This window comes from Cydia pomonella, chromosome 25 (genome assembly GCF_033807575.1).
Source record: "Cydia pomonella isolate Wapato2018A chromosome 25, ilCydPomo1, whole genome shotgun sequence".
NCBI lineage: Eukaryota > Metazoa > Arthropoda > Insecta > Lepidoptera > Tortricidae > Cydia > Cydia pomonella.
The window spans coordinates 11,201,402-11,216,227 of record NC_084727.1 but is presented as its reverse complement, the minus strand read 5'-3'; the positions used below and the strand labels follow the sequence as shown (position 1 = coordinate 11,216,227).

Here is a 14,826-nt window from a genome sequence, read left to right as displayed (position 1 = left end):
CTATCTGCCTATTTTTAAAATGAATGAAACGCCTGAATGAAATATTCTTAGGCCATAGCGCTTCATTCATAAAAATGTCCAGACTTTGCCTAGGCACAAACATCTTGTAAGCATCATAGTCCTTATCTTGCTTCATAGATACTTTTACAAGTGTGACTTTAATATTTGTTTTTTCCCGAATGTAATCAACAATGTCCCCCGGCAACGTACTCCTGTCAACATTGTTTATAAACAACGGAATCCTGGGCTCGGCTGCTCTAAAATTGCAATTGGTGTTTGTTGTAGCTGTTCCTTTATCGCCAATAAACCGGTTCTTATAGCGCTTTTTCTGCACAGTAACCCACTCAGAGTTCGTTTCTTCTCGCTTCCACTCCCCCGGTGCCAAAAGTACGTCTACAAAAGATTTATCCTGCGCCTTAGAAACATTCTTTAACGATGAATGCCCACTCAGCTCCCCGCTTCCAGATGATGATTCTCGACCTAAGTGACTCGCGACAGTAGCATGATACGAAACGTCATTCGGCTGCGCAAGCGCTGCCGATACAGAAAGCGCAGTATTGGCTTCGCGCTGATCGCGGAGCACTTCGGCCGATGAAGCAGATGCTACGGAGCTTGTACGTACGCGCGAGCGAGACGGCAACTCGACGCAACCGGTATCGCCCGCACGGTGACTCGCCTCATCGTTTTCCGTACCAGACCGAAATGACAAGTGCGGTGGAAGGCCTATTGGTCCACTATTCAAATTTAAATGCACGTTATGCGCCCCTCGGCGGTTATTAATGTTGGCTTTTTGCGAAAAATTAAAATCCACTTCTTGATGACTATCGTTTACCACTGTGTCGTATCTGTTGCACATTAATTCTTGTTTCATCTGTTGTACGAGTAATTTGGAAGCATACGTATCCTTTATGATTTCCAAATCCTGTTTAAGCACCGTGATGTCCTTAAGAAATCTTGACACATCCAGGTGATCCCAGGTTATCGGAGGAAGCTTATTTAGGTCACAGGCCACGAACACGGGTAACTTCTCACTGTCCGTTACTTTAAAAACATTGATGATGTCAAACAAATCCTTGCTACTTTTCCCCTCCTTGCTCTTTGTCTTGCGTTTGATATTGCGCAGTTCTGTCGAAATAGAGTGAAAAAGTAAAGATTTAGCCTTCTCGATGTCTTCTACACTGAACGCTGAAGAGCATATTTTCACTAAACTGTCACTTTCCATAATCATGTGTTTATTTTGTATAAAACACAGCGTCTCATTCACAACTAAATTGCAGTTAATGCACTTCACTAAATTCACAGATGACATTATAAAACTCGTAACAGGCAGAGTGCCTACCGCCCGTTGCATACGCGCATACACATCAAGCGCACGGCGCAGACTGTTAAAATGTTATTGGAACAACTTCCGGTCGGTCGGCTCCTCGCATACGCGAATGTCGTCAAAAGCGTCAAAAACTACTCTCAGCTTCGTTGTTCGTTTTTCTTGTTTGATTAATACATGATGGGGCATGTAGTACGGACTGATATTTGGTGACTTGAATCGTTTTTTTGACATATTTTTTTTGTTTTCTGTGAATTTTACTCTCCAAGATTGTAAATTGCCGATATCTTACACATGCAGGATTTTTTTTTGTCAAACAAATGCTAAATATGTATGATATTTTTTTTTATACTACGTCGGTGGCAAACAAGCATACGGCCTGCCTGATGGTAAGCAGTATCCGTAGCCTATGTACGCCTGCAACTCCAGAGGAGTTACATGCGCGTTGCCGACCCTAACCCCCTCCCACCCTCGTTGACCTCGTTGATATGATATCTTGTTGATATAAAATTAATTTTAACAAGCAGCAACGTCTGCGAACGATGCTATTAAGTTTAGAATAAAATTAAAATTGTGTATTTCTGAAGGTTTTACGAATCATTTATTTTCAGAGACCGAGTTGAAAGAAAGCATGGCTGCTCTAATACTATGCCGGCACGAGCGTGAATCGTTAGAGCGGCGGCTAGCTCATACGACGCAGCAGCTCGACAGTACCGTGAAGGAGCGAGATGTGGCCGTGGCCAGTAACACCAGTAACTTGGCTGAGGTGAGTGACAGAGATACACACAACCTAACAATTCGACAGTACATACTGTGAAGGAACGAAATATGGCTGTCGCTAGTAATACGAGTCACGTGGCTGAGGTGTGAGGGAGAAGCACTAGAGCGGTGTTTCACTCACATAAAGCAACTTTTTGCACCAGTAATTTAGCTCACGTTGGAAGGTTTGAACACCTTTACAAAATTTACAAAAGTTTGATGACCTAGCTGATATGCCTTGGGGCTCTTGGGGGTTAGGCGTATCTTTGGCTTATTTGTAGAATACTCTCACATTTATACGAGGTGGCCAAAAAATATGTGCATTCCCGTTGCCAGGGAGGTTTTGGGCAAAAATTTTCACCCTCCTACAGAAAATGGACCAGCTAAAATGTATGAAAAAGCCAGAAATTTTTTACGCGATTTCGGGGTTGGTCCCATAGGAAACATTGCTCAGTATAATCCCAAAACTACCCTGGCAACGGGAATGCACATATTTTTTTGCCACCTTGTATAGCATCAACCAAAAAAAGATTGATTTAAGAGAAGACCAGAAAACGGGCGGTCTTAACGCTCTTGTTTTGAAGTTTAATCTTTACAGGTATGTTTAATTTGTCACACAGAAAAACATTAAGGATTACAACCTTAATCTTACAATAATTGATGTCCAGTATCGGTTTGCACCGCATTTTAGATCGAGCGACTCCTCGCTCACAACGCGCGGCTGGAGCAGGAGGCGGCCGAGCTGGCGGCGCTGCGCGCGCAGGCCGCGCTCGCCGACACGCTCAGCGCACAGCTGCACAGGTATACGGTCTAGAATTATTCTGTTTTAGTGCTTAGGGCGAATTTCATGCGATATAATATCATTATTTTTCCTTATCAGACGTTTCAGCTGGGTTGCTCCAGCTGTGGTCACGGATCATTGACGTTTCAGCAAAATGTCACACAAACAAATGCCCTTACCGGGATTTGAACAGAGGACTATCGGCTTCATAGGTAGGGTTACTACTCACTGGGCCAGACCGGTCGGTCGGTCGTATAACCGTTCCGTCGGTAGATATAAGTAAACAACACTAAACTACCCTAAAACAGTTTGGATGGGCTTTATGTATTTGTAATAAGTGTTACTTCATATTATCAATCGTAAAACTTGCGCCTGCTTTTTTCTCATATAACATAACCTAATAAACCGTGTTTTGCCAGGGAGACCGAACGAGCAGCCGCCGCCGAGGAAGCCCTGGGGCGCGAGCGAGCGCGGGCGGAGACGTGCGCGCGGCGCGAGGCCGCCGCCCTGGAGCACGCCGCGAGGCTCACGGCACAACACGTCGCCATACAGCAGCAGAGACAGCACACCGACGATCAGGTACATTTCATTGATTTTAACATTTCAAAGTGGAGTTTTACAAAAATTATTCGCTTTAAAATAAGGAACTATACCTAGTTTTTTTAGCATTAGAAACGGGGTAAACCATCTTGACGTGTCTTTATTGAATCTATGCCATAGAGAAATAAGAAGTAATAGAGTGCTCACTCCATACAGCATTAGACTTTTTGTTTGCCGCGATATCTATTGTCGCGTAGCAGTACTGAGAGTTCTGAGTACTGAGGGGGATGAATGTTGCTCACGTCCGCAGGAAGAATACCCTTAGTCGCCCTGCACGTGTCCCCTGGGTGGTGCCAAACGAGCAACAACTCTTGGCCGCTGCACATTGTTCTCTCTAGAAGGACCTCGCAGCGCTTCACACGAATCGAAGATATACATGCAATCGGAATGTTACCATATGCGAACGGCTCTTTACAGAGCCACTCGACAAAAGACATCGGCCCATCAATCCGGATATGTCAGCGAAACGTGGAAGGAATTAGTAAAGCTAAGTCGGACTACTTGCAAAAGTTACTGTACGATATTAGAGCTGACGTTGTCACAATCCAAGAGACCCACACTAAGGACGATCAGGACTTCGAATCCCGGGCAACCATCCAAGGCTTCACGCTGATCAAGGCCATAAATCACCCTAAGTACGGCATTGCTACCTACGTCAAAAGCAGTTTTCAAGATGTCAATCTCATCCACCACGCCGATGGTGGGAATTACAGCCTAATTGCCATTGAAGTCAACGGTCTGCGTGTAATCAACATCTACAAACCGCCGAGTGCATCATGGAAAGATAACTCTATCCCTACTTTCGAGCACCCCTGCATCTTTACAGGCGATTTTAACAGCCACCACACTAACTGGCGATACAAAAACGACGATGCCAACGGTATTGCCCTTGCTCAATGGGCTGAGGGTAACAACCTACATTTAGTTTTCAATGCCAAAGACAAAGGCTCCTTTCACTCGGCGCGGTGGAAAAAAGATTATAACCCGGACCTGACTTTCGTCACTCGGGACTGCAATGGTCACCCCTTGTCAACCACCAGGAATGTCCTACACGACTTTCCCAATAGCCAACATCGCCCTGTGCTCTCGGAAGTTGGCATCAAAATACCTGTGGTCAACTCCATGCCACTTCCAAGATGGAACTTCAACAAGGCTGATTGGCAAGCCTATAAGATGAAAGTGGATTCCTGCATCCGCTTTATTCCTGCTACCGCCCGAAACTACGGACGCTTCGTGGGCCTGTTGCTAAAAACTGCCAAGTCTTATATAAAGCGTGGTTATAGGAAGGAGTACATTCCCGGATGGAACAGGGAAAGCGAACGCCTCTATGACAATTTCATCAAAACGGGCGACTGTGATGTCGGAGCTGAGTTGCTTCAGTCACTGGATCAAAACCGCGAGGAAAAATGGAAAGACACTGTCTCTAAATTGGACTTTAAACACTCCAGCAGGAAAGCTTGGCGGACATTAAATAAACTCACTGGAAATAGAATATCGACTCCACCTGCTAGCTTAGACATTCATCCTAACCTGATCGCCAGCAGGATAGTGGAAACTTCTAGAGCAAAAAGTTTGAAGACAGACACCAGGATGATCCAAAATCAGTTTCGAGCCCTAAAACAAAATTTTACTACGGACCCAAGTCTAGCCGAACCTTTCTCCATAGAAGAAGTTTCGGAAGCAATTAAAAGCCTGAAACTGGGAAAGGCGGCTGGTACAGACGGAGTGTACAACGAGTTTCTACTAAACCTGGGCCCAAACTCACGCCGCTGGCTGGCTGCGTTCTTCTCAGACATTTTGTCGTCGAATTCCCTCCCAAAAGCTTTTAAAGAGACCAAAGTCATAGCTCTCCTCAAACCGGGAAAACCTGCGAGTGACGCCTCAAGCTACCGACCCATAGCACTCCTGAGCAGTTGCTATAAGCTCCTAGAAAAGCTGCTGCTAAAGCGCATCGGGCCTCTGATAGAAAACATACTACCACCCGAGCAGGCTGGTTTCAGGGCTGGTAGAAACAGCGCTGATCAAGTGCTAGCCCTCACGTCCCATATTGAGGCAGGTTTCCAGAAGGGGCTTAAAACGGGCATCGCCTTCATCGATCTTACGGCCGCGTATGATACTGTCTGGCGAGAAGGGCTACTATTTAAACTCCTCTCCGTAGTCCCAAACATGAAGATCATGAAACTCATTTCAAACATGCTAGCGCAGAGGCTCTTTACCGTTCACCTTGGCAACAAATCAAGCCGACGACGAAAATTAAATAATGGTCTCCCCCAAGGCTCGGTTCTAGCTCCTGCGCTCTTCAACCTATACACCCATGATCTTCCCATCACCAACGCCAGAAAGTTCATTTATGCGGACGACATAGCCCTGGCCACTCAAGCTAAAGACTTTGCTTCCCTCGAGTTAGTTTTGTCTGAAGACTTGGAGAGGTTGGCCTCCTTTTTGCGAATATGGCGACTCACTCCTAACCCCGCAAAAACTGAAGTCACCTGCTTTCATCTCCATAACAAACTGGCAAACTACGAGTTAAATGTACACTGGCAGGGAAAAAGACTGACGCACAACTTTGCCCCTAAGTACTTGGGAGTCACTTTAGATCGTTCACTCACATTTAAAGAACATCTTACAAAATTGGCTAGAAAACTGCAAACCAGGAACAACATCCTCAATAAACTTGCTGGTACTTCGTGGGGAGCAAACGCAGACTGCCTGCGCACCTCAGCCCTGGCCCTTGTTTACTCTACTGCTGATTACTGCTCACCGGTGTGGCTGGAAAGTGTGCATACGGACCGAGTCGATGTGGAACTCAATAAGTCGATGAGATGCATCTCAGGCACCATCCTTCCCACACCAACTTACTGGCTCCCGGTCCTATGTAACATTGCACCTCCCAGACTGAGAAGGGAAGAGGCACTTTTAAGGGAAACCCAGAAACTTATAGCAAGAGTGGACCTCCCCGGGCGCCAAGAGTTCCTCAACCCCAGTTATCACCATCGACTCAAATCACGTCACCCACCTTGTAAGCTGGCTAAGGCCCTAATAGAATCCGGACTCAGTCTTAAAGAAAAATGGACTTCTGACTGGCAGTCAAAGACAGCCCGATCTCTTAGTAGCCTAATCTCACCCGGCGTGAAAGTGAAGGGGTTCAGCCTCCCGCGACATGAATGGTGCAAGCTTAACAGATTGCGGACAGGGTTCGGCCGTACCGCACATTTTAAACATCTTTGTGGATGGATCGACTCGCCCAGATGCGATTGTGGCGCTGAATCTCAAACTGTCCAACACGTGGTACAGGAGTGCCCCCTCAGAGCCTATCCTGGAAGCCCCGATGACCTGTTCTCACTTACTCCTGACGTAGCCCAATGGCTGAAAACCTTGGATACAAACTTGTGACATACCTGATATATTTTCGATTTACTTGTGATTTTTGTTATGCCATTCGATTAAATAATAACTGAGAGTTCCGCTACTTGATGCTAGATATCGACTGCGAATATAATAAGCATTTTGGTACCAAAACTGATATATGGAGTGAGCACTCTATTACTTCTTATTTCGCTATGTCTATACTTAGAGGAATTCATTTTATTGTAAACGGTTATTTATACGGTAGCTGGTGAACGCATTACGTGCATCGTCAGACATGTGTTTAATTTAACAAACTATCATCCGCGCCCGATTAGTTGGGTTAGTTTCCGGCCGACCCCACCTTCACGTCTCTGCAGCGGAGGCCAGACTTCAAACAACGCTGGACGGAGCACCAGCACAATAACGTTACCGAATTGCAGAGTGATTTGGTATAAAATTCTGGTGGCCCATGAGGGGACAGAGCAAACTATCAACATTGTTGTTAAACATTATTAAATTATAATTATATAATTCATTTAGAAAACAAGCCTTATTGAGCTTACTGTGGGACTTAGTCAATTTGTGTAATAATGTCCTATAATATTTATTTATTTAATAATGTGTAAAAATCGTGAAAGTTTAAATCAGTGTTGTTGTTAAAGCTCATTTTTCGGCATCAACTCAGAAAATGAAAATACAAATTTTGTATTTTTGAGCACCTCGCTTAGGGATTGCAAACCGGATTGATTTTTAATTTAAATTTAAATTGCGGCCGGATTTTGGCCATAACCCGGCCGGATCCGGCCGGACCGGATCCGGTTTGGTATAGGGATATCAAAATTAATTAAATGACATATTTTTCTAGTTTTTTGCGTAATACTTATTCCTAAAACTATAATTTGAAGTTAATAAATAACTTCTTAACAATAAAATAACCCTTAGTAGTAAAAAGTGTGACCTTGTCAATATCACTTAAAAACCCAAATATGAAATCGGTCATTTATTATATATAACCATTCACAAGTGCTCAAATTTTCGTTTACAATTATAAATTTGATTAGTTTCCAAAGCCCGGTAATGGGATGTGGGGTGGGAATTGGAACTCCTTGAAATGACAAGTTTTCGTAACTGTTCCTTGATTGAATTCTTTGTAACGTTGACATCCATTCTAGTAAGAAAATAAGATATTTTACTATTAACCAAAATGATATTAAATTTTCCCTCATTTTTTGCCCAAGAAAGTAGTAGTCTGTATGATTTAAAAAAATTACCTTTTTTTATTTACAGAAAAGTATATTGGTAAATTATAGGGAATGGAACACGACACGACGATCTCATGCGAAAAATAATAGAGTGTAGGATTGAAATCCATCGCGGAAAGGGACTCCTTAAGAAAAGTTACATGGATCAAATATAAAAATTGGCTAGACGTAGAGTAGCATGTACCATTAAGGAAATTGCATAAGATTGGATGAAATTGTAAATACAAAAGATTCTCTCTCAAATTTGAATAGAAAATAAACAATATTTTATCATATATATATATAAAATCGAAGTAAACTAAAGATTATCAATGTTATCATTTCATTTCATACATTCATTTTCAATTCAAACTTTCAATCTTATATTCATTCACACATGTAACACATATTGATTAGCCCAGCTCTAGTCGGTTGAGTACCGCCGACTTAATCCTGCTCATTTGTTTACTTTTAATCTCCTATCACAACATTATGACACTCTTTTCTTCTCTTTAGCATAAATTACAAATGCCTTCCCATCCATCTCCATCGTTTAATTTTTCCTTCTATTACAGTATTTATGTAATCGTCGTATCGTGCCACCAACATGAAAGGCAACTTCTGTTCCCAGTCATCGTCATAATAAATATATTTTTATTTAACTAAATTTAAACTTTTTCATTCGTTTCATGCTCTGTTCAAGTTCATACCTCTCATCCGTCGCCTTTTCCTCATCTAAACCGCACAGTGCGTGCTGTATTTAGGCATTTTTTTTTATTTGACCGGATCCGGTCCGGATCCGGTGATTTTTACCGGATCCGGTAGCTCCTGAAAAGTGCCGGATCCGGCCGGATTACCGGATCCGCCGGACCGGATTGCAATCCCTAACCCCGCTAAAGTTTATCTTGGAATACTTTTAATATTGACCCGTGGTTAATACGGTAGGGACTTATTTGCCGCAAATATATTTATGTACTAGTTTAGCTCCCTAACCTTCTGACCGCCGAAGACGTCAACTGACCCAATATCATCCTTCGTGCGTTCCGTGGAAGTTTACAATGACGTCGATGACGCGCCGCGCACAATAGGCGTGACATTCAAAGGGTTAAAGAAATGCATCCATTTTGTAATTACCCTGTATGTGTAGATACTAGTATAAAAGTATTATCCTATTGTTTCCAGGCCTCAGCATTAAGCGCAGACAACGCAGCACTTCGCGAGCGCATCTCAGAGCTCGAGGTCGAAGTGGGTAAACTGCAGACTTCACTCGCAGAAGAAGTGGAGAGGAGACATAAGGAGAGTCGGGTGCTCGCGAGAAAGGTAAAAAAAAATAACCATTTTTGAAGGCCCAGGCGTTTTCAGAATTATAATAAATTTTCTTAAATAACTTTTACCTTAGAATTGTACCAAATTTCAATTCAATCGATCCAAGAGTTTCGGAGTACAGGATATATCGCAGCGGCCGAGGTGCTCACAAATATCTGAGCACGCACTCTAGCGCCTTGACAATAGAGGAGTTAAGATTTTTGTAAGCACCTTGGCCACTCCGCTTAAATTAAAACACTGTATTACCAAATAATCAAAAACTGTAATCTGGCAAATAAATTATTTGATTGATTGATTCCGATATATCTGCGGGCGACTGTACAATATCGATACAGACGCGCCTCCAACGCGCGTTTGTAGCGATACAGACGCGGTGCTAACGCGCCGGCTACGCGCGTTTTTAAAACGTTAAAAAAACGCGGCCTTATACACGAGTGATAATTAAAAAAAATCAGGGACCGGTCCGGTATCCCCTTCGAGGGTTTTTGAAGGGGCATTTCGTAAGGCTTTGCTTACCAAAGCCGTTACTAACCAAAACCCTTTCATTTGGCTAACCTCTTGAAGGACTATGAATTATACATTATAACGCTTATGCCATTTCCAACTTTGTCTTCAAAAAAAATTTGCTTATTTATATTTAAAGTGTCTAGCTCGTTGACAGCACAGGTGTCAAGTTATTTTTCAATTAGGAAGGGGATACCCTTTCATTTTAGCGGTATATCTGAAAGGGAAACTTCTTCCTAGAGCTAAATCAAATGAACGGGTAAACAATTAAAAGGGAAAGCCAAACGTTGGGACTATTCGATAAACGACTTAGCCATTTTAAAGGCTTTTTTCTGTGAAGGGGTGGAAGGGTCCCTGAATTTCAACGTTTTGAGAAAATACTGGATTTTTCATGAGTAGAATTGGCTGGTAAAGAAGGTTACGTATGGTGGATAGGTTAGCTTCTGTGCCATAAAAAATAAAATAAACTAAATGTTTGTTGAGGTGGCTGAGCTTCAAGAGGAAGCGGCGGAGGCGGCCAAACAGCTCGAGTGGGAGAAGGGAGAGAACGGCGTGCTCAGGAAGAAACACGCCAGCCAGGTCAAGGTACATTCACGTAGCTAGTAATAATTATATTAAAACCAACTGAATTAAACACTGTTTTCTATGTATCAAAGCATTTTTTTTTAATACCACGTCGGTGGCAAACAAGCAGACGGTCCGCCTGATGGTAAGCAGTCACCGTAGCCTATGGAAGCCTGCAACTCCAGAGGATTCACACGCGCGTTGCTTACGTTTTAAGAACCTATGCACTCCTTTTTTGAAGAACCTCATACTGTCGCCTCTTGGGGAAACCTCGGCAGGGAGTTCATTCCACAGCCGGAGCGTTCGTGGGAGGAAGTTCCTCTTAAACCGCACAGTGCGCGACCATTTAGGCTCTAGGGTGTGAGGATGAGCACCCTGCCGCCGCGAGCGGGGCGGGGACAGAACGCGGCCGGCGGCGTCATGTTAAACAATTTTTCAGAGCACAGCCCATTGTACAAGCGGTAGAACACACTCAAGGAGGTAGTCTCTCCTTAGACTTAATGGTTCAATGCCGCTTGTGAGTTTGGGATCGTCGACGATTCGATCTTTATTCTAACATCGTTGTTTAGTGGCCACAATGGCCACAACACAGACCCTGTTGCGCTTACCGTGGGACTAGGTCGGTTTGTGTACGATTATTCCATAATAAATAAATAAAGAGTAACTACGTATCAGTTTTTTCACCAAAACGCGAGTTATTTCGTATCTAGCAGCGGAATTTGACAGTAGATGTCGCGATGAACGAAAAGTCTAATGCTCAACAATTTTCAGCTAATACGAGTATTATAACCGGATTAACTCTACTTTCAACTCCTTCTGCTTGTAATATTAGTTGTAAATTGTTGAGCAATACATTTTTCGTCAGTAGCGACACTTGTGACATCTGATGTCAAATAGCGGTACTGATAAATCCGCTACTGGACGCTAGATGTCGACTACGAAATAACTCGTGTTTTGGTAAGAAAACTGATGACTGGACTTACCAGTTACCACTCTTTTTTTACTTATATTTCTTTATGTTTAGTCAATTTATGTAATAATGTCTTATAATATTCATTTATTTATTTTTCATCACACTTGCTCGAAAACGATCTTATTTTATGCAGGTGTACTGAAGGACAAAGGGCTATTTTGTTCCAGCGGGAGTTATGGATTGTGAAAAAAAAGTTTCTTTTAAATTATGTCACTTATACATACAAACCAAGTAGCATAAATGAGTTTTATTTTTAAAATACTGACATTTATAATTTAATATTTTTTTTATTAAAAATAAAATAAATAATTTAAATTTAAAAGCCGTTTAAAATATTTTTAAATAATTTTCAATCGCGGCTGAATGCCGAATAGGTCTGGGCCTTCGATGCTTAACACCCTGTCAAGAAATTACAAAATGGCGGACGAATGTTTGATATGTCACCGTATTTAAGAATTAATTCGCTTAAAATTTAGTTTTTTCTTCGTAAGTGTGATGAAAAACATCGTGTGTAACTCCGGGGGTAAGAATATTGCAAACTCGGGTCTTCAATTCTCTCCAGCCTGTCGGGTCCCCTGTGTCCAAAATTTGACTTACCCCCCCTCGTTGCACAATGTAGTATTGTTTCAGGAGCTGAACCGCGAGTTGTCGCGCGCGCTGAAGCGCGTGCAGGCGCTGCAGGCGCGCCAGCCCCCGCAGCCCGCCGCGCGCGCAGGTAACTATACTTACACGTCTGCTTTAACCCCTACCCCTATGGTACCTTTTTTTTTTTACCAGTGTTTCAAGATAAAGATAAAATTCTTTGGCAAAAATTTCATTTTTGGTACAAGCTTTTATCACTGACTGTACTTTTTAGGGTTCCGTATCCAAAGGGTAAAACGGGACCCTATTACTAAGACTCCGCTGTCCGTCCGTCCGTCTGTCGCCAGGCTGTATCTCATGAACCGTGATAGCTACACTGTTGAAATTTTCACAGATGTATTTCTGTTACCGCTATAACAACAAAAACTAAAAGTACGGAACCCTCGGTGGGCGAGTCCGACTCGCACTTGTCCGATTTTTTTTCCACAGGCAACTAATTACTCATCGAGACAATTCTAAAAACCCCTAACACAATTAGGTTGCGTTGTTTTATCGCAGAGTTCCTATGTCCACCTCCTGTCTCCATCTTCAGATCAGCTCGATAGTACCATAATATTGCATTGTCACCCGACTTACATATGTATGCAAAATTTTCAGCTTCATCGGAACCCGGGAAGTGGGTCAAATTTAACTTGCAAGATTTGTTCCATACATACTAACAGGGCAAGTTAAATAAAAGCTTGTAAAATACATTTATATTATTCACAAATATGTACGAACATGTAAATTTAGATATTTTCAAAGAAAAGCTTTCTAGCTTCAAACGACTGACCTTCCAGTCTATTAATAGGCTTTAATTTGATGGTTAACTTTAACTAAACTTTTTTTTATACTACGTCGGCGGCAAACAAGTATACGGCCTGCCTGATGGTAAGCAGTCTCCGTAGCCTATGTACGCCTGCAACTCCAGAGGAGTTACATGCGCGTTGCCGACCCTAAACCCGCCCCGCCCCCCTAGTTGAGCTCTGGCAACCTTACTCACCGGCAGGAACACAACACTATGAGTAGGGTCTAGTGTTATTTGGCTGCTGTTTTCTGTAAGGTGGAGGTACTTCCCCAGTTGGGCTCTGCTCTAGATCTGGAATAACATCCGCTGTGCTGTGCCCTACCACACAGAGCGAGATGACATTCACAATGCCCATACCTCTCTTTTGGACGTAGTTTAAGGACGGACCCGGGTCCAAAAACTTTTTGTTTGTTATTGCGATTTATCTATTTTTTTTTTGCTTCGGCTGTACGAGTTTTTATGTAACATCGATAAGACAACTCAATTCTATTTCTAGTTTATTACTTATGTAAGTTATATGGTTTTCATACTGTAATCGAGGAAACTGTAAGTCTATAAGTCTGGTTACCCTACCCTAATGTTTTCCCGAGGGACTACAGTATGGGGTTCTTCAAAAAAGGAGTGTACAGGTTTTTAAAGGGTCGGCAACGCGCATGTAACACCTCTGGTGTTGCAGGCGTCCATAGGCTACGGTGACTGCTTACCATCAGACGGGTCGTATGCTTGTTTGCCACCGTCGCGGTATAAAAAAAAAACCCTAATAATAAAAAAAAAATTCAGCCTATATACGTGCTGGGCACAGGCCTCCTCTCATGTGCGAGAGGGCTCGGGCTATAATCCCCACGCTAGCCCAATGCGGATTGGGGACTTCACATACACCTTTGAATTTCTTCGCAGATGTATGCAGGTTTCCTCACGATGTTTTCCTTCACCGAAAAGCTAGTGGTAAATATCAAATGATATTTCGTACATAAGTTCTGAAAAACTCATTGGTACGAGCCAGGATTTGAACCCGGGACCTCCGGATTGAAAGTCGGACGTCATATCCACTACCCTATATTGTAATAATTGATTACTATAACATACTTTTTGTTTTTAAATAAAGAAAAACAAAGGCTTGTAAAAGTAAAATGTAACGCCAGGTTCGGTGACGTCGCTGAGCAGCGGCGAGAGCGCGCCGCACGAGGACAGCGGCCGCGACGTCGGACACGACGTCGGACACGACGAGGGCGCCGTGCCCGACGTGCAGGTACGGGTTCTAGCGCCCATGTCGACCTGACCGGATACCCACAAACCGCATAAGATAAGATAAGATAAGATAATTCTTTATTGTACAACCGTGTTACAGAGATGTTATTTAAGAGGCTGTCAACACCCAATGTCCTTGAAATTGATGTTACTTAAACAGTTTTTTAAGAAAGACTATTTGTTTTAGTCAAGTAAGAAAAATATATGTTCATATTAATTATATTTCAAAGACCGTGGTTGTACTCGATACACGATTGAACGAAATCGGCTCGATAGAAAATAATTGCAAAGATTGGTATTAAAATCACAATTAAACGGTTCTATGTCTTTATTGTTTTGACTTATGGGTCTGCAATTAAAATCACAATTTCAAATCATTTATATCTAAACCGTGGTTGAGTAAAATATTACACTAATAATCCACTTTTTTTTATTTAAATATTTTTCTTATTATTCCCTTGCCCAGGCCCAGTAACATGCGACAGTGCTATCTCATTTACTCCGATACAAATAGACAGTGTGCGCGCTTTAGGTATTGACAGCCTCTTAATTACATGTATAAGTTTCAACGGTAACCCAATTCAGGTATACAATATACACTTAAAACTAACTTAAAAGTAAGAAACACATTTCCATTAAACACATATATCAATCTATACAGAGTATACGGTATCATGACGAATATATAATTTAAAGAAATCCTTTAGAGAGTAGAATTCATTCTTAATA

The 14,826-nt window shown here is 42.4% G+C and overlaps 1 protein-coding gene across 1 annotated transcript in view; it reads left to right on the top strand.

Moving 5' to 3' along the window:
- The window catches only part of LOC133531612 (coiled-coil domain-containing protein 186), a 44,017-nt gene that overhangs the window by 11,770 nt on the left and 17,421 nt on the right, over window positions 1–14,826 (top strand). The window contains 7 exon segments of the mRNA XM_061869927.1: window positions 1,883–2,090; window positions 2,775–2,884; window positions 3,284–3,443; window positions 9,236–9,373; window positions 10,367–10,468; window positions 12,051–12,135; window positions 13,992–14,098. Of these exon segments, the coding sequence (XP_061725911.1) occupies window positions 1,883–2,090; window positions 2,775–2,884; window positions 3,284–3,443; window positions 9,236–9,373; window positions 10,367–10,468; window positions 12,051–12,135; window positions 13,992–14,098 (910 nt within the window).